Below are 23,163 nucleotides of genomic sequence, written 5' to 3'. Positions count from 1 at the left end.
AAAGTAGGTGGTCTCCCCTTGACTGCAAGTCTACTCTTCACCATCCACTGCATTAAAAAAGCCACAGCCAGAGAGCAACATACCACTATATACAGACTCAGCCTTTCCCCACTCAGCCCCACAATGCCAGTGCCATCGCCACTTAGCCTTAGCTCTGAAGCACTCAGACTTTTGTCTTTCCCATTTGCTGTAAGGAGAAGTAGAGAAAGCAGGAAGCATAGGTGAATTCTCTATTCAGTGGAGCTTTGTGACCTGCCTTGGCTGCTCAGGTCTCCAGCCCCTCTCCCCTCCTCCCCCCACAACACATCCTTCCTGGTCTCCCTAGGGCTTCTTCAATTCGCTATGGCTTTATCACCTAGTACTGGACAGGTGTCATTTCAGTGTCTAAACAGCAGCCAAAATTGCATAGTGTTCCCCTAATGTTTTAGGGATCATCTTCAATACGACCAGAGAGCTCATTTCAACCAGGCAAGGACTCTAGGTTAGAGGCCTTGACCATGAAACCAGAACAAGGAAATATTCCTTCCTTTGGTCCTTTCTAGATAGCAGACAGCAAATGGGAGCTCAGAGCCCCAGGACCTGGAGACCTTTGCCACCCAGTTAAAGCCCTACAGTGGTTGAGACCTGTAACTCCATAACTGCATGCACATGCTCAGACTTCACAGGGGAAATCCAAACACACTGACAATCCCTGGATTTGAGAATAGTTTTGACATGGACATGTTCATAGCATTGGTTCCTCCAGCCCAGGTCAGTAGGATGGAGGTGCCAATCACATGGCTGCAGCTGACAGGTTAAATGGACCACAAAAGTCAATCATAGGTATTAACATGCAAGTTCTCCACAGGCATGGGCATTTCCTGTTGTCACTGCTGATCTGCAGAATGACCAACCACTTGAGCTTTACACCCCAAATCCATCCTGGCTGGAACCAAACCCACCCCAGCATGGGCCTGTCATTTCAGGTAGAGGGCAGTCACCTGTTATTCACTAGCCTCAGCTAGACAGAGAAAAGTCTCAGGGACTATGAGCCCCTGCTACTCCCAGAAGCAGCACTCAGCACCCTTGATAGGGCTGCCCAGACATAAAAGAAAGCTGGGTCCATTCACTTGAGTATTCACAGTGGATCCAGCTCACTGTGATTCATGCTTTGTGTAAGGCAAAAAATCTCCATCCAGTCCTTGAGTTACTCTAAGGGAAAAGCCTCCAGCTGCCACATGTTGCCTCTTGGGCACATTGAGCATTAATGCAAGTCCCCTCTTCCCACCAACATGCACCCACATGGCAACAGCTTAGATAGAAGTCTGCTCTGAATCCTTGTGTTAAGGAGAGCATCACTCTCAAATGGAGGCCACTTCTAGAGGAACACAGCAGCTTTGGGATACTGTCTCATCTCCTCCCCACCTCCACTGCAGAGTGGGACAAATTGCTGGGGGTACTGCTTGGCTCTCCTGCTTCAGAGCTGACCCCAGAGTGAATACGCCTCTAGATGGTGGGGGTAATATCTTTACTACTTATGTGGGGCCCTCAATGGAGCCTGCCTGGCCCAGGGAGGGATGTGCAGGCCTCATTTGGTCAATACCCCGCCCAACTCATTGTCCCTAGTTCAGCACTGCGGCCCAGCTTTCCATTGCGCAGAGGCCTGGTGCTAAGTCAAACAACAGCCTTTGTTTGAAAGGTCACAGGAGAAGCAGAAGATGACAGTTGCCCAGAGAACAGCTGCTTCCCATCACCTGCAGCCAGCCAGCGGAGGCCCAAGGTCCCCGAGAACCCTGCTGCAGAATTCCAGCACCAGCTACTCCTCCCCTCACCATCTTTTGACCTCTTTCCATACAAAATGTGGGAAAATACTTTGCAGTTTGTGGATCAATTTGAAGGAGCAGCTTGGCTCTGCCCCCTTCCTCCCTCCCCCTGCCAACTTAGAGCTGTCCCATGGGGGCTCCCCAGGAACACTGGTTTGCTGGCTGAGAAGGGGAAGTGCAGGGGGGAGGGGAAGGGGGCAATGAGGAGAGGGTGTGGAATAAAGAGACTTTGCAATCCGCACTCAAACACTGCAGCAGTAGCAGCAAGGGAAAGAGAAGCAGGGTTATTATAGGGCAAGACAGCACTGCAGGCTATTGTAAGACACATGCAGCCTCTTCTGCCTCTCCTGTTGGAGAGAACCATCTCCATAGGAATGGTAAGCAGGGCTCCTGGAGTGCAGGTTATTTGTGGCCAAGAATCCTACCACTTGGTTACCCCACAGCTCCCCCAACCCCCATGAAGAGACCCTGAAACAAATAAGTGAGGGGAGAGGGGGAAAACCCACATTAATCCCCTATTTTCCTACTCGCACCTTTCTGAGACTGTTACACTGAATACACAAAGTGCCCCAATCCCTGTAACCAGGATAATAGTCCCAGAGTATCTCTCACTACCTCTCCCCATGATGCAGGGGGGGCTCTGTCCCCTCCCCAAGTTGCTATTCTTGCTGAACGCAAACCAGAATCTGCCTAAAAAGTGGCTGAAAGTCACAAATCTCTTAACGTTAGGGTCCCTCTGGACCCCAGCTCACCCCATCCATGCCCAGAGGAGTAGGGGGTTGTAAAGGATAGTTTACGGTGTGATACAACAAACAGGGTAATACCTTCTGTTATGGGCAAGTAAGGGGCAACAAAATCCTAACTCACCCCCTCAGAACTGATAGGCAATTACAGATAAGCCTGGGAACTAGTGTGCATTGGCAGAAGGGCCAGATATAATCCTGTAGGACTTCCTCTACCACCCCCACCCCCCCCAAACTAACCTAGACTAAAGCCAGTCCCCTCAAAGCTCTGATGGCCCTTTAAGACTCTCCCTGTGTATACTAAGAACATCCATGACCTTTGGTCCCTGGCAGTCTTTATTTGGAATCCTGGCTACTCCGAGAGGGAAGCAACAGAAACACATGGCAGGGAAAGAGCTAGCATAGCAAACTGAGGGAAACCAGATCCAGATGTGTCCCAGTTGCAACATCAAGGCCAGCACTCCAGGAGGCTGCAGCATAGCACAGCTTGAGGCACGACAGTGTGTGGGGTAGAGGAGTAAAGCCACACTCAGAGGATAAGCTCGGAAAGCAAAGCTCTCCTTTTACCAGGCTTCTCAGTCACACACATCCAGCAATATGGAGAGAAATGGGCAGAGTTTAACCATCACAGGAAAACTGGGGAAAGCGGGAGTCTGAAGCTAGGTCTACACTAAAGTAAGATCAGCCCAGTTATGTTGCTCAGGAGCACCGGGGGGGGGGGGGGGGGGGGGACGACGACGACGACGACGGATGACTGGTGCTCCGAATCCACAGGCAGTGCCCCACCCCTCCCCAAATCAGTTCCCCCCCCCCCCCACACACACACACTCCCAGGATCTTCTGCCTGCCAGCAGGCCCTGCAGCTCAGTGCCTCCCCCTCTCCCTGCACTCCCACCCATGGCAATTAAATTAACTGTTTCCTGCAGGAGCCTGGGAGGGAGGAGCAAGGACATGGCTCGCTCAGGGGAGGGGGTGGAATGAGGCGGGACGAGATGGGGTAGAGTGGGGGCTGAGCACCCTCTAGTACATTGGAAAGTTGGTGCCTATGCTCAGGAGTGTGAAGAATCTACACCCCAAGCAACATAGTTAAGCCAACCTAACCCCCAGCATAGACAGCACTAGATCAACAGAACAATTCTTCTGTCAATCTAGCTACCACCTCTCAGGGAGGTGGATTAACTAGAGCGATGGGAAGAATCCCTCCCATCACTGTAGTGAGTGTCTACACTGAAGCAAGAAAGTGGTGCAGCTGTGCTGCTACAGCATTTCTAGAGAAGACAGCCTGAGGCTTCCCTGCCCTAGTGATTTAGTAGAAAGAGCCTGAGGCATAAGGCCTTGTACCAGAGGCCTGAACTAAAGTAGTGGTCAAAGCTTTGGCCTCAGGCCTCTGATACAAGACCTATGTCTCAGGCTCTTTCTACTACAAGCGGCACCACCTTGAGACAGAGACAACAGAACAATCCCAGTGTGAATTCTACAATTTAGATCAGCCTGTGGAGAGCATTGAAGGGCACAGATATCCCAGCCATTAAACCAAACAGAGGAGATTTGTGGGGAAGAGCTGTGATTGAACGAGAAGTTGGGGCCAAACTCTCAGGTGACTATATGCCAGACAGAGCCTCCCATCCTCACCCAAACCAAGTGAGCCAGCACCAATAAAGGATTCTGAAGCAGCTCACACTGGGTCCTCTTCCCCAAATCCAATCCTCCTCACCCCACCAGGCAAGCCTGCACCAAGACCCTCAAAAATTCCACTTCAAATGGAAAACTTGGGAGTGATTCAGCTTTCTCAAAATCAAAACCAGCCACTAGGACTTGAAATGAAATTATGATGGTTCTGTGACACCTGCCTGACTAGCCTATTTAGAAGAGGAGGGAGGATTGCAATGGACTCCGCAGGTTTTGTGGCTTCACTGCTCTGTAGCAACCCTGTTGCTGCTGCTCCAGATGTGGCAGAAAAAGAAATGCAATAATGGCAAATTTCCAGGGAAGCAAAGGAGGCCCACGTTCCCCTTGCCATTGACAGAGGAGACTGTAGGCACTAGACACAGCAATCTGTCTACTTCAGGCAGGGGAGGGGATGGGAGTGTCTATAGCTGGAAGCCACATAAAACTGCAAGGGGCATCAGGGTCAATGATGTTGATTTTTCCCTACCAAAAAGTGGCCGGACTTTTGGAGTGGGCACCTATACTAAATTTTAGTTTAAGTCTGAAGTCTAAAGGTCACTTAATGGTCCACATCAGAGGCTAGATATAGTCCTTTCTGCCCACCCCCTAATTCAAAGCTACTAATTTACTCAAGCCCTCCCACAGAGGCACAAAATTACTTACAAAGAAGAGGAGGTTGAACAGGAAGAGAAAATACTTGGTGACTTTCAAACAGTTGGACCCCATCTTCCTTCACTTCCAGGATCTAAAAAGGGGAAAAAAAAAAACACAAAGTCAACAATCCACATGTCAGTATATAGCCTCTAGACAGCATTAAAGGGGCACTGGTCATCACTAGAGATAGCTCTGAGCCACCATTTTGCCAGAGATACAGCTACATAATAGCTGGTTCTGTAGAGATCATGCTTGGGCCAGCTGGATGAAGGGTTCTCCTTATGGTCCGAGGATGGACCAGACTGACCACCACTGACAAAGTGCCACCTTTGTGGAAGTTTCCTGGATGGTGACAGAGGGCCTACAATGCAATTCTGCCAGTCACAGAAGGGATGTAACCAGCTAGGAGCCTGATAATTCCATTGCTATTTATATAAAAAGAAAAGGAGTACTTGTGGCACCTTAGAGACTAAGAAGTGAGCTGTAGCTCACGAAAGCTCATGCTCAAATAAATTGGTTAGTCTCTAAGGTGCCACAAGTACTCCTTTTCTTTTTGCGAATACAGACTAACACGGCTGTTACTCTGAAACCTGTCATTGCTATTTATATGTAATCAGCTGAGGCTCCAACTCCATATCCACAGAGGACACCGCTAAGCTTTGAAATGAATCTTGTCCGGCTCTTTCTGTATGCCCATTCTACCTTACTCCCCCAGAACTCTCTTCCTTTCTCCCTGTGGGCCTGTAGACAGTCAAAAAAGGGGTCAAGAGCCTAGTTTGAAAGATTATGTCAAAAGGGTCTTTTCCAAAAGAATTTCTAGGAATTATTTTGGGGCAGCTCCATGGCTGGCATATTCTACAGAGGTCAGACTAGATGATCAGAGTGGTTCCTTCTGGCCTTGGAATTTGTGTCATGCCAGCCTTGTACAACCCAGCCCAGTAGCCAGTCACCTGTGTGACTCTGAGAACCCTTAGTCATACAGGACAATACAAACCACAAGCTGTGCAATTCAGCAGCATCTGAATGAATGTCTTTGCTCAGGGACCCTTAAAAGATGGGCAGTCAAACTTGTCACCAAGATGTGCCTGCAAAAGCACCTTTAAATTTTCACTATAATGGGATGACAAGCCTCGGGATGTCGGTACCAGTAGCGCAGGCTCCAGCACCTCAGGCAGCAGTTTGATGATGCGGGCCAGAGTAGTACAGACAACACAAGAATGAGGGCAAGAGGCATTTGATGATCATACCACAACGTGTGTAGTCTGGTTTTCAGAGGATCATGGGAAGAATGTGTTGGAGATTATGTTTGGGAGACACCAGACTGGTAAGAGAATCCTGTGAAACATTTCCACTATTTGTCCTGTGTACTGAGACAGACATTGCAGAGTCATAATTCTTTGCCACAGACCAATGCAGCTTCACTATACCTGAAACAAGTTTTGGAATATCTGTCTGTCCAATTAACATGAACACGTAACGGGGGGGGAGGGGAGGGGAGAGAGAAAGAGGCCAGTGCAATTTGGGGCTGCATGAGTATCACATATTGGTGCAAGGAGAGGCTAGCCCATCCCAGTAATGCTTTTGGAGACTAATCTGCAATATTGTATTTAGTTCTGGATACTCCAGACAGATGTAGACAAAGTGAAGGGAGTTCAGAAGAGTGCTGGAGGGATTGAGTTAGTTTCTCTTATTTCATCCTAGAAAGGCATACCTTGGTTGAGTGACTGATACTTAAAAAGAGGAAGATTTCCACATCTCAGAGCTCCGTTTTCCTTTCCAAAATAAGGATAGCTTCTGGGGAGAATGTGAAAAGCTAGCCGCTTAGCACAGTTTAGAATGTTTGAGCTGCTCACTCAACAAGGACTGATGTCTCTTTAAAAGGACATAGTAACCCACAGGAAGGATGAGACTGGGGTAAAGCATCACTCCAATTAAACAGTCAACCCACAAAAACTAGGACATCAGCAGAGAGCTTTCTGGCTTTGGGTTTGTTCAGCAACAGTCACTGGAAGCCAGTGTGTTATTTTGTTTCAGTCCAAAGCTTTTGGCTAATCCTATTAAATATTTAGGTTAATTCTGAGCTAAACTGGAATGTAGGTTTCATTCTAATTGGCTAGTTTCCCCCACCAACCAGCAGTCACTTCTAGACTACAGGGAGGGAACACTGAACTCTAGCCATTGTGCAAGCAGGTATTACGGTCTTCAAGGCAGACACCAAGACTGAACTGGGTCCAAGGTTTGTAGCTGGACAGTAAGCAATGGGTAGGTATTTTCATATGACTGATGGGGAAGGGACAGTGTTACAGTGAGTTTGTGACCAAGTCCCAGCTCCCAGTCACACTCCCAAAATACCCAGCTAAGAGAAGTGAAAGCACAATAACATGTAGCACAGGCATTTTTGGGTGGGAAGAGTCACTGTGCATATGTCTACATTACAATTAGATACCCACAGCTGGCCCAGGCTTTGGGGCGGTTTCATTGCAGCGTATACATCTGGTCTTGGGCTTTAAGATTGTGTGAGATGGGAGGATCCCAGACCTCAGGCTGCAACCCAAGCCCAGAAGTCCACACAGCAATGAAACAGCTCTGCAGCCTGAGCTCCAGGAGCCCAAGTCATCTGGCATGGATCAGCTGCAGGTTTTGAATTGCAATGTAGACATATCCTGGATAGGGAGTTGAATGGCCCCTCACTCACCAGAATATCCAAGCACCTCACAAACACTGCTAGGTTTATTCTCATAACCCCTATGAGATGGCATATCCTGATTTTACAGGCTTGGCACAGAGGCACAAACAGATTAAGTATCTTGCCCAAGGTCATGCAGGGTACATGGTAGAGCCTCGTCCTAATACAGTGCCTTTCACCACAAAGGTCATCCATCCTTTCACTTTGGGAGAGATTAAGGCAGAAAGGACAAACAGGGCTGTCTGGGAAGCAGTTAGTCACCCTGATACACAAAGTCAGAAAGTTTCTAGTATTGGAATTACCAAACTATACACAGAGGCCAAGGTGATGAATTAACTCAGCATTACAGCCTTGCATGGGCATGTTGCTAAACAGCTAATCACCCCCCCCCCCCCATTTTGTTCATCTGTGAGCAGACTAATGAAGTTCACCTAGTCTAGTACTGGATCTCCAGCAGTGGCCAGTACCTTGCTCTAAAGCATGTGGTACAAGGACTGGCCTACTCCAGATACCAACATTTTGAACACCATCCCCCAAATACAGTAACATACACAGCTCTACTTTCTGGTGTTCTCTGGAACATACCAGCCACTCAATTCGGCTGCACAGTGCCAAGAACAGAAGGTCAGGCTATACAGCAACTACCACATTACCATTTTATGCAAAGGTAGGTTTTGCCCCATGGATGCACTGGCTACAGCAGGAAGCCAGTTTTACACCAAAGTCTCCATGGTCTTTGAGTGACTGCCACACTGCCTCCAGAGGTATGGCTTGTTTGCCTCTGCAGGAGCAGCAAAGAAGCTGTTTGTTCCAAGTCAGTTTACCTACAGCTCCAGAGGTTAGAGTTTTCCAGTTACCCACTAAACACTACATTGTGCAACAGCACAAGAGCCGCTTGCTTAGAATCTGGAAAGACCTCTACGTCATGGAGTCTCAGGGTGTGGTTGATGCCCCAGCCTGCACCCGGTCTCCTGGGAGTGACCCCTTTAGTGTGCCAGGCCACAAGGACCCACAGTTCTACGGGGGCTGGCCTGTGGCCTCCAGGATGCGGAGATTGGTCCTTCAGCACCAGTAATCCCAGTCTCTCTTCATGATTCCCCGCAGCAAATCCAGACTCCTGTGGGAGGCTTGTACCCTTCAGGGCATAATGCTGCAAGTACTCAGAGAGCAACACACTCAGCCTTTTCAAAACAAGTTAGCCATTTATTAGTCACCTGGCACACACAATCTGAAAGTCCTTAGGTTAGCAAAATCAGTTAAGGTAAGCCATACACCATCCTGGTCAAACCAGTGTCCTGTTGAGCCAGCCAAGCTATGATGGAGTCTGTCTCTGGTGATCTTCCCCCCCATTTCCCCACTTTGACCAAGGCTCCCGAGTCCCTCCAAAAAGGGGCCCTTCTTTCAGTCACCTGACATCTTGTTCTCCAGCTCAATCCAAATCCTGCCTGCTGGAGTTTCCTGCTGTTATGTGATGATTGTTCAGTCATGGGGGCACATTTTGGTCTTGCTGGACCCTCTGCTGATTTGGATTACTTTGAGCCAGTTCTTTAATGACAGTATTCATTCCCCCCAGACAGCAAGGTCACATCCACACCCCCTCTCCTGCACCATTCCAAGAGCAGTGTTAACACTTTTTTACTCAGTAGGTAGCAATGCAATGTACAGAGGGAAACTGAGGCATGCCTATGCTTCATAAAAATATTGCCAAAACCTCCCATTTCATCACAACCTCTAGGAAGTAGTTCAGTTTTTACTGTTTTTTTTAAATGTCTTGATTTCTGCCAAGACTAAGGACACCCTTGTTTGCATGAGGGATTGTACTTGGTGATGGGAAGCTGTACAACAGCTCCTCACATTCTTCTAGCTCATGACACTATCATGAGTGAGGGGTGCAATTGCTGCAAACCCTGCAAGAGAGCGTCCTGTACACGTTCCTCAGCCAGTCTCAATGGAGCTCTCAGGGAGCTAGCTCCCCAGACAGAGGTGGGGTCTGTGTGTTGTGATTCTAGCTCTTTCCACTAGCTGAAATATAAAAGCCAAATACTGTAACCTGCTGCCCAAGCCAATAGGGATTTAGCATCAGCGTCCCCAGAAACGATTCACCTCTTATTCTTTAGGGTTCATGGCAGTTTTGCAGTGGACACTAGGCAGTCACATGACCACTTAGTTGTCTCCAGTGGGGCTCATGAGAGTCTCTTAATACTTAGGGAGGCGCAGAGGGGCATGTTAAAGACTTTAACAGGGAGTTGTAAGAACAGAGTAAAGTAGGGGAGTATTCTCCCCATCTCAATGGGGAAACACAGACAGATTTGGGGAGGGACTTGATCACATAGCAAGGAGCATCTCCCACCCCCAGCGCAGTATTTTTTAAATACACACACACACACACACACTCTGATGTTAGAGCATTGGTACAGTCCTCTTGCTGTAGCTCTGGGCACCCAGTTCACAGCTCATAGCTGTAAGCAAAGAATTCAGAAAACAGTTCCCATCAAGGTGTTTATATCCAAAACATAAGAACTCCCTCCCCAAAATCCCAACATATAATAGAACACTTCAGAGAGCAGTTCCCTTACCCAGTGAGGGTACTGGCTGAGAGAAAGACAGGCTTGGGTAAAGAGGCCTCTGTGCTTAAGGAACAAGTCTGTCCTTGCAAGGGCTTTTTCTGATCTTACTTCACAACCAAATCCCTGTATTGTCAACACTAAAGCCTTACCAAAAAAATTGTTTTTAAAAAGATCATGAGTCAGCACCAAGAGTCATGAGATTTGCTTAAGTATAAGTTTGACAATACTGAATTTTGGGATTTCTTGTTTGACCTGTCAGGGTTTGCTCAGATCATGTGCTGAAGATTTTCTCTGCAATTATGCAAGCTAAAAGCTTGCTTTAAAATAAATAAATACGAACAATCCACCTCAAGAAAATCTGTTTTCTTAGTCTCTCGACTCCAAGAGTTGAGGCTTAAAAGGAAAGGAACAGTCACAAGATTTGGGAGAGTTCACAACAGTGGAATCCTGAACAGCAACAACTCAGCAAGAAGTGACAAAAGGCTTGTTGACTTGGAGGTAGATGACAACTGTCATAATGGATCAGGTCTGTAGGACATTGGGGTCCATCCAGTCCTAAAATTAGGACTCATCCTGATCTCTTCATCTGACGCATGATGTTTAATCTCTTCCACAAGAATTTGTTAATATTCATTTACAAGAGCTAATGCTCTTTTGGAATCTTGATGCTCGAGGACAAAAACTTAGCATGTGGCAGGGAGTTCCACAGTTTAATTACACTATGTAAAAGTATTTCAGTTTCACCTTTTAGTTTCCTTCAGTGACCTCTTGTCCTTGAGTTATGAAGTTCATCTACCTTTCTAGGATTAGTTATTTTATATGCTTCATCATAGCCCCTCTCTAAGGTTAACAATTTCAGTCAACTGTCTATGAGTTTTACTGTGCTCCTAATAAGTCTCACTGCCATTCTCTGAATCACCCCCTCTACTTCTGCATTACTCTTGACTGTGCAGACTAGACAAAATTCTATGGGAGGCCGCACTATTCACGGACAACATTCCCTCTCCCACCATATTGGCCTCATTCTTTAAATATCCCAACAGTTTGCTGTTCTGCTTCATTCGTCATGCCCAGGCCCCTTTGAGTAGTTTGGCCCAGGCTCACAGCCTAAAACCAGACCGGGGGGTGGGGGGGGGGAGAAAAAGAGTTTGTGAAACCTGGAGAGTTCCACAGCTCTGAACAGACAGGTCTAGGAGCCAAGGGGTTCTGCTCACCAAATGGGTTCCTGCCCCTGCAAAGAACAGTGCAGCAGTCTGCATGGGGCAAGGATTAGTGTAGAGGCCACTTCTCTTATTCCCCTGAGGCCAGGAGGGGGGAATGATTCTTCCATTGGGGTATTATGCACAAGGCTTGGAGTTGACAGCAGTGAAGCTGGAGCACATAATCAGGGGAGGCCAGCAGCTGAGGAAAGAAGAACAGAGTCCCTCTTTGTTAGGGGCAGGAGAGGAGGACTGGCATGACTCAATGCTGCACTTCAGGTCTGTAATATAAGCCCAGTCACCTCCCCCTATCCACAAAGGTGGCTGGAAAAAGTAAGGCACAGGTGGCAATGGGAAACTTGGGGGATTCCTAGCCCCTCCCAAAAACAGTGAGCTGTAAGGTGATGCTGTGGGAACCAGGAGTCCTGAGGAAGTGGGAAGATGAAAGCATAGAGGGCTCAATTCTCTTCACACTATACAGAAAAGACAAGGGCCAGAGGGATAAGGCTACTTAAGGTTGGGGGTGGGGTTTTTTTGTTTTAGTTAAATTGCAAGCCAGGGCTCTTTAAATAGTTCTTTCTTCTTGACCCCACAAGCAGCTCATGGAAAACTCAGAGTTTGGTGCTCACTAAAGTGAGCCAAATATAACCAGCCAGCCTCAAGTCACTGTAAATCTCTCGCTATGCAGCTTTGATACCAGACCTCAGTCCGGACCTGCAGCGTGCTCTGCTATTGCAGTCTTCGATTCCCAGATAGGCCGCTCTGCAGATTCCTGTTTGTCTGGAAGGGTCACCTGTAGAGCAGTCTAAGGAACAGTAACGCAACGTAACGCAAAAGCAAAGCACAGCTCATGACTGGAAAGAGCTAGCCCTCTTGAAACGCATCAGGTGCTGATGGGGAAAGCTCCAAGACAGTAACAGATACCAAGGCACACGGAACCAACCAAACCGAGGGGGATGCATCCCCGCAGGACCAAGAAACATTGTATTTAATCAAAACTCAGGATGGGCTGCCAGGTGCCGTCACCTCCCCCGGAGGGAAGGGTCACCCACCCAGGAGAGCTGCATGGCGTTTACAAGTTCATAGTCCAAACAGTCAATCCCCTGAAACTAAGGATTTCAGAAGTAAGGCATGAGCTCAAGATCAGGATGTAGACACCAAAGCAGAGGGCATGGTATAGGTAGCTGCTGTCAGGCTAGTGCTAAGCTCCGACAAATGACAGTGATGAAGTAGTAAAGGACAAATTCTGCCTCTCTCTAACGCTGCCTGTAGTTTGAGTGCCACGCCACGACCTAGCTATCATGGGAGACCTGAATGCCAAGGTCGGTAAGGACAACACAAAAGAGCAATGGGAAGACATGGGTGTGGCACCATGAATGAAAACAGAGAAAAGGCTTGTTGATTTCTGTAATATGAATGGCCTAGTCATCGGCAGAACCCTATCTGAACATTGTGAAATTCACAAGCTGGCATGGTGTTCTCCAAATGGCAGAAATAAGAACCAGATTGACCATATCCTGATCAATGGCAAATGGAGACGCTCACTGACAGATGTGAAAGTGAGAAGGTGTACAGATGTTGGCAGCGACCATCACTCTGACAGCCTCCATCAAACTAAAACTGATAAACAAACAAGGGACATATGTTATATTGACAAGCTAAAGTCCCTTGAAATACAGAAATTCTTCGTTCTGCAGTTAAAGAACAGGTTTCAAGAATTTGCAGACCTTGATGAAGAGGAGGGAAATGCAGAAGAGGAGATCAATAAGTGGGACAAAGTAATAGCAATTTATGAACAGAGCACTGAAGCTTGTCTAGGCTACTGGCAGAAGAGAAGGAAGGAGTGGATTACACCCAGCACATGGAACGCCATAGAACCAGACTAGCCCCGAAGGAAAAAAAAAAAAGTTAACACAAAATCCCAGAAGCTAAAGGACAAATACCACGAGCAGTATAGCAAGGCACACCGGGAGGTCAAATGCCTTGTGAGAGCAGACAAACAGCATTATATTGATAATCTGGCAACACAAGCAGAGGATGCAGCTGCTCGTGATGAGCAAGGAACCATCCACAAAATGACGTGGCTTATCAGTGGTAAATGGCAGACACCAACAAACACTCAACAAGAACACCTATTAAAAACCAAAAGCCAACAAGAAATGTGCTGGACAGAGCATTTCAAAGAATTGCTGAATAGGGAGCCATCTAAAGAGGAAGCAAACATCCAGGAGGCAGAAGAAGATCTTGATGTCAACACAGACACCCCAACTAAGGAACATTCAAGCCATCAAATCCTTAAAAAAATGGGGAAGTTCCTAGCAAGGATAACTTGAATGCAGAATTGTTCAAGGTAAATTTTAAATTAGCAGCATCTATCCTGGCCCCTCTATTTACATCAGTCTGGGAAAGGGAAAAAGTGCCAGATGAGTGGACCAATGGTGTTAAAGTGAAGATATCACTGAGAGTTCCTTCCTTTGGAAATAACTGGCGTAGTATCACACTTATCTGTGCCAAGCAAAGTATTTTGAGATCATAGTCCCGCATTTACTAGAGGCGGTTGATAGCATTCTCAGAAAAGAGCAAGCTGGTTTTCGGAAAGGGAATGGATGCACAGACCAGATCTTCACTCTGTGAAACACAACAGAGCAGTGCTTAGAATGGCAACAGCAACTCTACATAAATTTCATAGACTGAGGTGGCTTTTGGTAGCATTCACAGGACCAGCCTATGGCGCATTCTGCGGGCATATGGAATTCCTTTCCGTATAATCAGTCATCAAAAGCTTCTATTTTAACTTTACATGCACTGTTGATCACAGTGAGCTCAGTTTTGAAATCAAAACAGAAGTACATCAGGGGTGTCTCATGTCTGCAATCCTCTTCAACATTGCCATCGACTGGGTTATGCGGCATACAACAGAAGACATGCCAAGAGGTATTAAATGGACGCTCTTCTCATCCCTTAAAGACCTGGACTTCGCAGATGATCTCTCTATCACATACCCAACACCATATACGAGAAAAAACTTGACTCAATGCATTCAGCCAGAAAATTGGACTTAAAAACAACCACAGTAAAGGTCATGGTATCTGTCTTAATATTGCCTCACCATCACCAGTACGGACAGAGGATTATGTTCTCACCAATGTAGAAACATTCACATACAGCACTATCAGTCAGGATGGTGGAACAAGCCAGGACATCCGGAACAAAAATCAATGCCAGGAACACCTCCAGGAGCTTAAATACAGTCTGGAAATCAAAAACACAACACCAAAACCAAACTCAAGATTTATCAGAGCTGCATACCTTCAACACTACTTTATAGTGCAGAATGCTGGGGAATGAGAAGTATGACATGTCCAAATGGTCTTCATTCCATACAGCCTGCCTCAGAAAAATCCTCCATATCTTTTGGCCCAGAACAATCTCAAACCAAGATCTATTGACATGGTGCTCAGATCATCTTGGCTGTACTATCACCGCCAAGAGGTGCTGGAGATGGATCGGTCAGTCATGTGCTTCGGATGGAAACCGATTCCAATCACCAGAGTAGCAATAAGATGGACACCTGAAAGCAAGCTAAAATGAAGCCGCCCAAAAACAGAGCTGTGGAAGCTGAGCTGAAAAACCTAGGGAACCATTGAAAGACTTGCCAGAAACAGACAGGAGTGAAGGAGCTTCAGCCCTAAACGCCAGAGGTGTAATAGGAACATGATGATGATGGGTTAGGGTGAAATCAAAGCAGCAGTACCAGAGTCAGAAGCTTCCCCCTCATTCCATTTCATGCTCCCTTGGTGTGGCTGTAGCCATCTACCAATTGTCTTCCCCCACCCTTCTTTGCTGTGTATTCGGGCTTCTCTAGAGATCAGCCCTGTTTTTGCAGCCACTCTGTCCCTGGCTTTCCCTCAGTTAGAGGCACAGAGAGTGTGATCGTTCCAATAGAGCTTCCCCAGTTATCTGAGCCATTCATTGCCTCCAGGGTGGTAGTTGGCCCCATGCAGCGAGTGTTCCAGAAACCACACTCAGGAACTTCTGCAGCAGCAGCACCATTCCTCAGTAGAGGAAGAGTACCTGAGCCCTGTAGGTTGTACTGGATTATCTGCTTCCAGCTGCTATTCCTGGTCTTGGATTTAAGTCTCTAAAGTCTTCTGTAACTTGCCCTCCTATCCTTCCCCTATGTACCATACTAGTTATGGAGGTCACCTAGGGTCCACTTGCTGAGAATTCCCTTGGGAGAGGCAGCATTCTTGCTGGAGAGCCCTTGACTCTCAAATTGGTTCCCCCTCTGAAACTCCTGGCAGCCATTCAGGTCACAGGACATGGTCTGTTGGTTGACGGTCCAAGGAAGTATGGTTAGTTTAGGTAGAGAACATGTAAATTGCTAGCTCAGTTCTTATCCAAATAACTAGCACATAGTTCTAGAGAGATTAGATTTGAGACTGATGTGCCCAGAGGTTGTATTGATGGGCCAATCTTTAAGAGCCAGCAGACACTCTCCCCAGCCTTGGGAATCCTGCTTTGTGATCCTAAGCTGTAAGAAGCAGCTGCCCATTTTGTTTCCATACTGCAAGCCCTAAAGCTGGAAAACAGGAATCTCTGCCAAGGCACAGCTCCACAAAGCAAAGTCTGAGGAGATGGAGACCATCTGGAGTTCACTCACCTAGGAGACATGCCCAGTTCCCACTGCAAGGCTGACAACTCTGTGCATTAATAGCCACTCATAGCGAAAGAAACTCAAAACTGAGTTGCCTTTAACTCCAGGGGGTGAGAAAGCTTTCCAAGGGATATGATTGAATGGGGGGGGAGGGGGGCATGGAGGAAGGAGAAACAGACACTAAGATGACCTCAAAAGCATAAACAACACAGGCACTAACTGCTGGAACAGTTTCACTTTAAAGCTTAGCCATGACACTAGTGTATTTTGAGAGCATAGGCAGGGAAGTGTTCCCAGAGGCTGGGTTCTGAAGGGGAATCAGGAGGACTACTGATCAGTGAGACCCGAAGAAGCGCTCTATATAGCTTGAAAGTTTATGTCTCTCACTAACAGAAGTTGACCCAATAAAAACCATTACCTCACCCACCTTGTCTCTCTAATGAGAGAAAGAGGCAGTCTCAATGTCACCACCAGTTAATGAATAGTGACAGAGTTAATGAGCCTTTTCTTTACTAACACACCAGTCAGAGCACAGTGTTCCCTATAGGACTAGCGTTACGGAACCATCATCAGGTTAACAAGTGAGCAGAAAACACGTGATAAGCGTGTACTGTTGACATGAACAAAGGCCTTGGACTTTAAGTGCAGGTAGGAAGTTGCCTGAGTAACATACCCTACCAGAGGCATTTCATTACCTCCAACACACACAGTTTACTATACACAGAACCTGGCTGCAAACTCAGCTGTGATACCAAACACCATGACTCGATAATAGCTTCTTCAACAGAGACATTGGAGATTGCAAGTAATATGCCCTGTCATAAATTTAACCCCTTCCTTTAAAAAAGCAGCAATGCCTCAATCAATCAATCAAATAAATAAAATAAATAAATAGTGTCCAGCCTAACAGGAAGGAAAACAAAACAAAACCTATTTGCAGCCCTTCTTTTAAGGCTGCAACACTCAACTCTCAGCTTCTAGGCTGGTTACCTAACAAAGTGAATGCAGATGGTGTCTGTTATCCATATCAAATGATGGGGGTAAGATTCCTGCTCCCTGAGAGCAGGCCTGAAGTCATTAAGAAAGTAACTGACAGACATTTAACATGAAGTCATTTATCATACATGATGCAGAAATTTCACCATTATTGAAGTGGAGGGGTGAGGGTGGAACATGCCAAGGAAACTGGTGGCTTTATTGCCAATATCACTGCTTGTCATCTTTAATAGGAGGCATTGAACTCCCCTCTAGACAAGATCAGAGGTAAAGAATGCTTACCATGAAAGGCAAAGTCCTGAACGAGGCTGAATTTCTGATAGGAGATACCAAATAAGACAAGCAGGCTAATTGAGATAGAGTTGTTCCCACTCCATCTTGATGCTAAACAGTGAAAGCTTTTCTGGTTTGGTTCCTGTAGCTGAGGCATCATTAAGAAGTTAGCTTTATTAATATGTTGAGCAGAGAGGCAGAGTAGGGGGTCCAGTGAGATGCCAGGCATTAGGGACAGCAGTCATCCAATTAGGACTGCAGAGTTTCTTCACTTTTGTTTTTAATAAGCAAGCAATAAATGTGGCAGGAAGTAACAAATGCTTTAGAGACACACAAAGTGCCATCCGGGATCATTAAACAGAAGTGATGACAAACCAGAATTCGGGTGTTATTGGCAAGATTGGAAGGGTTCATAGCACAAACAAGGAAGTACGCTCAATGTAGAGGAAAGCTGATTGCAACCTTTCAAATGCCTGGAACAGCTAGTGAACTAAAATAAAAACTAACACCAGGCTTCTGTCTGAAAGTCGTTTAGATTAATATTACTATAATCAATAACTTGGATTCAGAGATAAAAAGTTGTCTGTTATTTTAGGTTTGTGCTCTTTATGAAACTGGCTGGACAGTGTAGTCAGATAGTTTTCCTTGTTGAAATGCGGGGAAACTGACTCACTGCACAGCATTTGTCAGGGGACTGGGACACTTGCAACACCAAGACTATATTTAGTTCATTTTTTGAAATTGACTAAAAATACCAAATTAAGACTAGCCACAAATCTAGTTCACTGGAGTACAATATAGCTTCAACTAGCCAGTTTTGCCTTCTGGTTCCCATGCACCAGGGTGATGCTCCCAACACTGCTGACAGAGGTGTAAATATGGAGAGTGTCTATTAAACATTTCTATTTATATTGCTGTTTAAAGAGACAGACACTTAAATTGGCAATTCGGGGGGGGGGGGAGAGAAGAGAACGGGACCATGACACTTGACTACATTGCCTCTACCAGCTTTGAAGGGAGAAGCGGGGAGGAAATAAGACTTGTTTTAAAAATGGGGATGCAATTATTGTTACTGGCTTTAAATTTGTAAGCCAAGTCCCCTCCCCCATTTCATCAGCAATACCAGAGAGAGACTGGTACAACAACTCACTGTCTTGAAGGCAGAGTCCTATTTAATATTTCATTTTGCTGTATAAGTTAATATAGAACTTGTTCTGAGGCGCCTCATTTCCCTCTGTGGAGAAGCAAGCTCCAGGAGCTGACATGCAGTTAGGCCAGCCTCATGGCAGGCTTGTATAAGGAGAGTTCTTGAGTTCAGGATTCAAGGCCAGCAGGGACAGACTATACCTCACTCATTGGGCTCATGTAAATCCCACCCACCGTCCACCTAGCACTGGACAGAACAAAGTTATCAGAATAGAGTCCGCACTGGGCTAGGTACTGCACAAGTACAATCCCCAAACCTGCTTTATTAAGGAGAGGAGCAAACAAAACAAAAAAACCACACACAAAACCCACCCTGAATTGTAGGGTTCATCCCTAAAATCCACAAGTGTCTCCCCCACCACCACCCAAAAAAACCCCTCATCATTCAGAAGCTGCAGCAGCTCAGCTTGACACTTACTTTGCATAGATAGGCCTGCACAGACTTGCTTCCTTCGTATGGAATTTTTGCTGAGAAGAGGAGAAAGACTTAAAACTATCTTTTGGTTGTTTTGGGGAGGGGGCGGGGGAGAAGGGGTGGAGATATTTTAATCTCTGTGGAGATAGATAGGCCATGACATCATGGAGGGAGAGAAGAGGAGAGGAGAGAAGAGACAAGGAGGACTTTCCACTGTTGGGTTCCTGTTCACAAAATAAAAATAAGTTTGCTTAGCACCCCAGAAGAGGGAAGTAGTCTGACAACAGAGAACGGAAACCAAAAGTCACACACTAGTACATTTCTCAGAATTTAAACCTTTGATGAACTACAGCCTTCCCTTAGGCTTCTCATCAGCCTTTCCAGGGACCTGTAAGGGCTGGGAGCTCAAACTTACTGTCTTACTCCCTAGAGGTGTGTAGGAACCTTTCCTTGGCAATTTGAGCGAGGACTAAGCCATCAATTGCTGCAGAATTTGAACTATTAACACACCGTCCCCCGCTCCCCACCCCTGAGTTCTATACATATGGTTAGAAAGAAAAGCTTGAAAATTTAAAGACTCTCCCTGCCCCCACCAACCCAGTATCACCTCTCGGAGCCTACAAACAGGTCAGTTTCATGGTTGTGACTGAAAAAGCCTGAGGGCAGAAAGGACGGGGACCCAAATAATACTGGTTCCATTCTACTGCTGCTGAGAAGCTTAAGGGCAGTAATCACTGGAATTATTCATAGAGGTCAAACCACCCAGCATTGGAGGCTATGGGAGAAGCAGGACAGTAGAGACCCTCTATCCAAGAGACCCTTGGAAATAAGGAAGGCAGGGAGAAGAAAAGGGCATTCTTTGTGTTCTGTGTTGGAGTTGTGGAGAAGAAGATGGAGAGTTACGTAGGTGTAAGTTTAGCAGAACACTTACTCGACAGAGGCAGACACATGCCCCTGGATTTTGCTCAGACGGTCCATCATAGGGATAGGAAATCCCAGCACCCTGCCACTTCTGGCACTGGGATCTTCATATTGTTCATCTGGACTTTGCTGGTGGACTCACCCTGGATTTTACTATAAAGCCTCTGGCTATTAGTTGCCTGATGCTTCTCAGACCCTGGTCTTTTCCCCTACCTCATCAGAAGAAAAAGTAATGCATTTTTGTGACCTTCTCTAACTGCACCATAATCCAAGATCTCCAATACAGTGACCATCTAGATCAGACTACTGCCTATCCTTTCCATTGGTTTGATTTAATATGATTGATTGAATATGGAGATGCCATATTTGCCAGGACAGCGGCCCTTGCTATTTTAGTGACCTTACTGTATTTTCTCTTACAGAAAGTGTCACATTGTTAAGTGCATCATCATATCCTTACTTCACTTTCCAGTGCTGGAATTCATTCTATTTGCCTACAATTCCCTATGAAGTTTGCCAGACACAGTATTGCTCCCTTTCCATGCCGATCAGTTGGACTTTCTACAGTCCTTAGGTATAGCATTGAAATGCAGGCACCCTGCTCAAATGGACCTACTCCTATGAGGCTTTAAGCTCCATATGGATACCTTAGAGATTAGTAGCGACACCCCTTTATAATGGCAACAGCCACCACATTCCTGGCTCTGCACTGCAGTGTCAGCCCTGGGACATGAATCCAACTCCATCAGAACCAGGACCACAACTTCCTGGAGCAGAGTAGAAAGTCTAAGCCCAGTAGGCAGAACTCATACTACCTACCAGATACTATATGCAAGAGCCTCCTAGAAAGCCACGTGGCTGCAGTGCAAAATGCTATTCTGTTTACACAAGAAAGGCCAAGGATGAGGGAAAGGAATGCATTGGCTGCACAGCTCTTTCAGCGGGGAGGCGCTGCCCTCATGTCAAGATAGTTTAGTGGAAGCTTTTAGATAAACTTCAGAGATCCCAAATCTCCAGTATGATGGGACCCTGATATTAAAGGAACAATGTTGAAACCCATGAGCCACCCCAGATGGCTACCACCAAATCCAGTCTACATCTGTCATCACCACTTCCTTCCATCCATGAAGTTTAGTTTCCTGCTGTGGTCTCATAACAGTCCCATGAGATCAAGTGCAACAGGATTCATTGCACCCAAGCAAACTTCACAACCCTGTCACTAGCAGATAAGCCTGGCAGCAGCGGATACGAGCATAAGGACAGCAAGTCATAGAAACTGAGACAAATGCTGTAGCATGACCCAATATCCTGAACTTCTGGAGTGCATCGTGCCTGATGCAGCCAGCAGCGTGCATTGTAAGGATATCAAATAAGTCACAGGTAAAGTTTGAGAGAAATATATAGACCCTTCCTACTTAAAGGACCTGCCATTTCTAAAGAAGGGAAGTTGTCTTTATATTAATCACTTTAAAAATGGATGTCTGAGACACTCCCCTTCTTCCTGCTCAAGAACTGGGAGCCTCTCCCCCTTCCCTCCCCAAAGGGTCTGTCCCATTACTATGAGTGGCACAGTCTGTTGACAGTTCCCCTACACATGATACATTAGAGTCTAGCCAGCCCCCCACCCCAATGTGCTGAGTGTTCCTGGGTGCCTCAATTTCATGTACAAAGCCACAGCATGTTTTAAATTGGGCATTTTAAGAGCCAGTCCCGTTGGCATTTGCTATGGAAGCTACCTGAAATACCAGGATCCTGTGCAAGACAGCTTCTGCCACTGGAGGGGAAAAGCAGTCTCTTCCCCATCAGGCCTTACCAACCTCACAGCTACTGCTGCAGGTGTTTGTCTAGTGACAGCAAGGAGCAGTGCTATAGGAAGCAAGCCATTCAGCAAAGACTACAAAGGGAGTTACAGAAGCTGCAGTGAAACTACTTGATTTGTAGCCAAAGCATTTGTTTAAATGAAGTGTTGCAATAGAAGTCTCATTAGAGAAGGCAAACACCAAACAATCCAGTCCCTTTGCTATACAAAGCCAGCTGGAAGAGAAGTTCCTACCATCCCTCCAAGGTCAGAAAGCCTTTCAGTTGCACCCAGCCTGGGACAGCCCCAGTGACAAGATTTAAGTGACATACGCAGGCGCTTTGCTCTCCCAGAGACTGCATGTGGTACAAGCAGATGATTCTACCAGATTTAACTGGAGTGACATGAGAATATTAGTCAATTACAGGCTTGCCAAGCCTTATACTGAACCCTGCCACCTACAGTTAGTGTCACTCCTCTCTCTGATCAAACACTGTCCTGAGAAAGCCAGACCATCACTCCAACCGACCTCTGCATCGGTATAAAGAGAACCATTCCTCTTGGCGTGAAGCAGTCCTGTCAGACATATGGGATAAGTTCTCCAGGAATTTGGCAGTTGCAGCAGAGAGTAAGTTTTAAAAGCTGGATCTGTTTCAGGGAGACTTTAGAGTCTCCCGATTTACATGCATACAGTGTCCTACTTATGCATTTGACAGTTTGGAAAATGGGTTAAGCTGAACCAAAAACAAGGCAGGCTGGGCGGCTTTTTCCAGTTACTGAAGTGTCTTATGTTCTTCAGTGATCACTGTGGTGCAAATTTAGAACACTCGCCTGAGAGGAGATAGCAGGAGCACAGGCTGGAAGGCTGCCCTTTGGGCTCTTTAAGGCTGCTATGTTCAGCACCTTTCATCCAAGGATCTCCAAATGCTTTACATATATTAACTACACCTCAGCACCTAGGCAAGTACCCTCATTTTAGAAAGGAGTCAGCAAAGGCAGGATAGTCCTGTAGTTAAGTTAGTAGACTTGGACTCAGGAGATGGGATGGGGGTGGTGTGTCTATTTTTAGCTCCATCACAAACTGATCTTGAGCACTCTTTGCATCAGTTCCCACCCCCTCAAAAAGGAAAAAATAGAATCTGTAAAATAGGATAAATACTTTCATGGGTCCCCTGTGAAGTACAAAAGTAAGTTGAATGTTTGATTCAGACATTAAGCTACGAAGGGGCTAAAGTACGTAGGCACACAAATGGAGGATCTGACTTCTCACAGTACATTGGAGCAGCACTGTGAAATAAAACCCAGAAGTTCAACTCCTAGTCCCTACCCTGACCTCTACAGCAGGGGAGGGCAAATGTTTTGGCCTGAGGGCCACATCTGGGTATGGCAATTGTATGGTGGGCCATGAATGCTCATGAAATTGGGGGTTGGGGGCTCTGGTTGGGGGTGAGGGCTCTGAGGTGGGATCAGAAATGAGGTGTTCAGGGTGCAGAAGGGGGCTCTGGCTGTGGGTGCGAGCTCTGGGGTGCAGGAGTGGGGGACTGAGGGGTTTGGAGGGCAATCAGGGCTGGGGCATGG

General features: G+C 46.5%; 1 protein-coding gene across 4 annotated transcripts in view; it reads right to left on the bottom strand.

Moving 5' to 3' along the window:
* The window catches only part of CD82 (CD82 molecule), a 63,826-nt gene that overhangs the window by 26,765 nt on the left and 13,898 nt on the right, over nucleotides 1-23,163 (bottom strand). For all 4 annotated transcript variants that reach the window (XM_048854013.2, XM_048854012.2, XM_048854015.2 and 1 more), the window contains one exon: nucleotides 4,877-4,958. In XM_048854013.2, coding sequence (XP_048709970.1) covers nucleotides 4,877-4,939 — 63 coding nt within the window. In that variant the 5' untranslated portion in view covers nucleotides 4,940-4,958. The remainder of the gene's footprint in view (nucleotides 1-4,876; nucleotides 4,959-23,163) is intronic.

This window comes from Caretta caretta, chromosome 6, assembly GCF_965140235.1.
Source record: "Caretta caretta isolate rCarCar2 chromosome 6, rCarCar1.hap1, whole genome shotgun sequence".
Classification (NCBI taxonomy): Eukaryota; Metazoa; Chordata; order Testudines; family Cheloniidae; genus Caretta; species Caretta caretta.
This window is presented reverse-complemented; position numbering and strand designations above follow the sequence as displayed.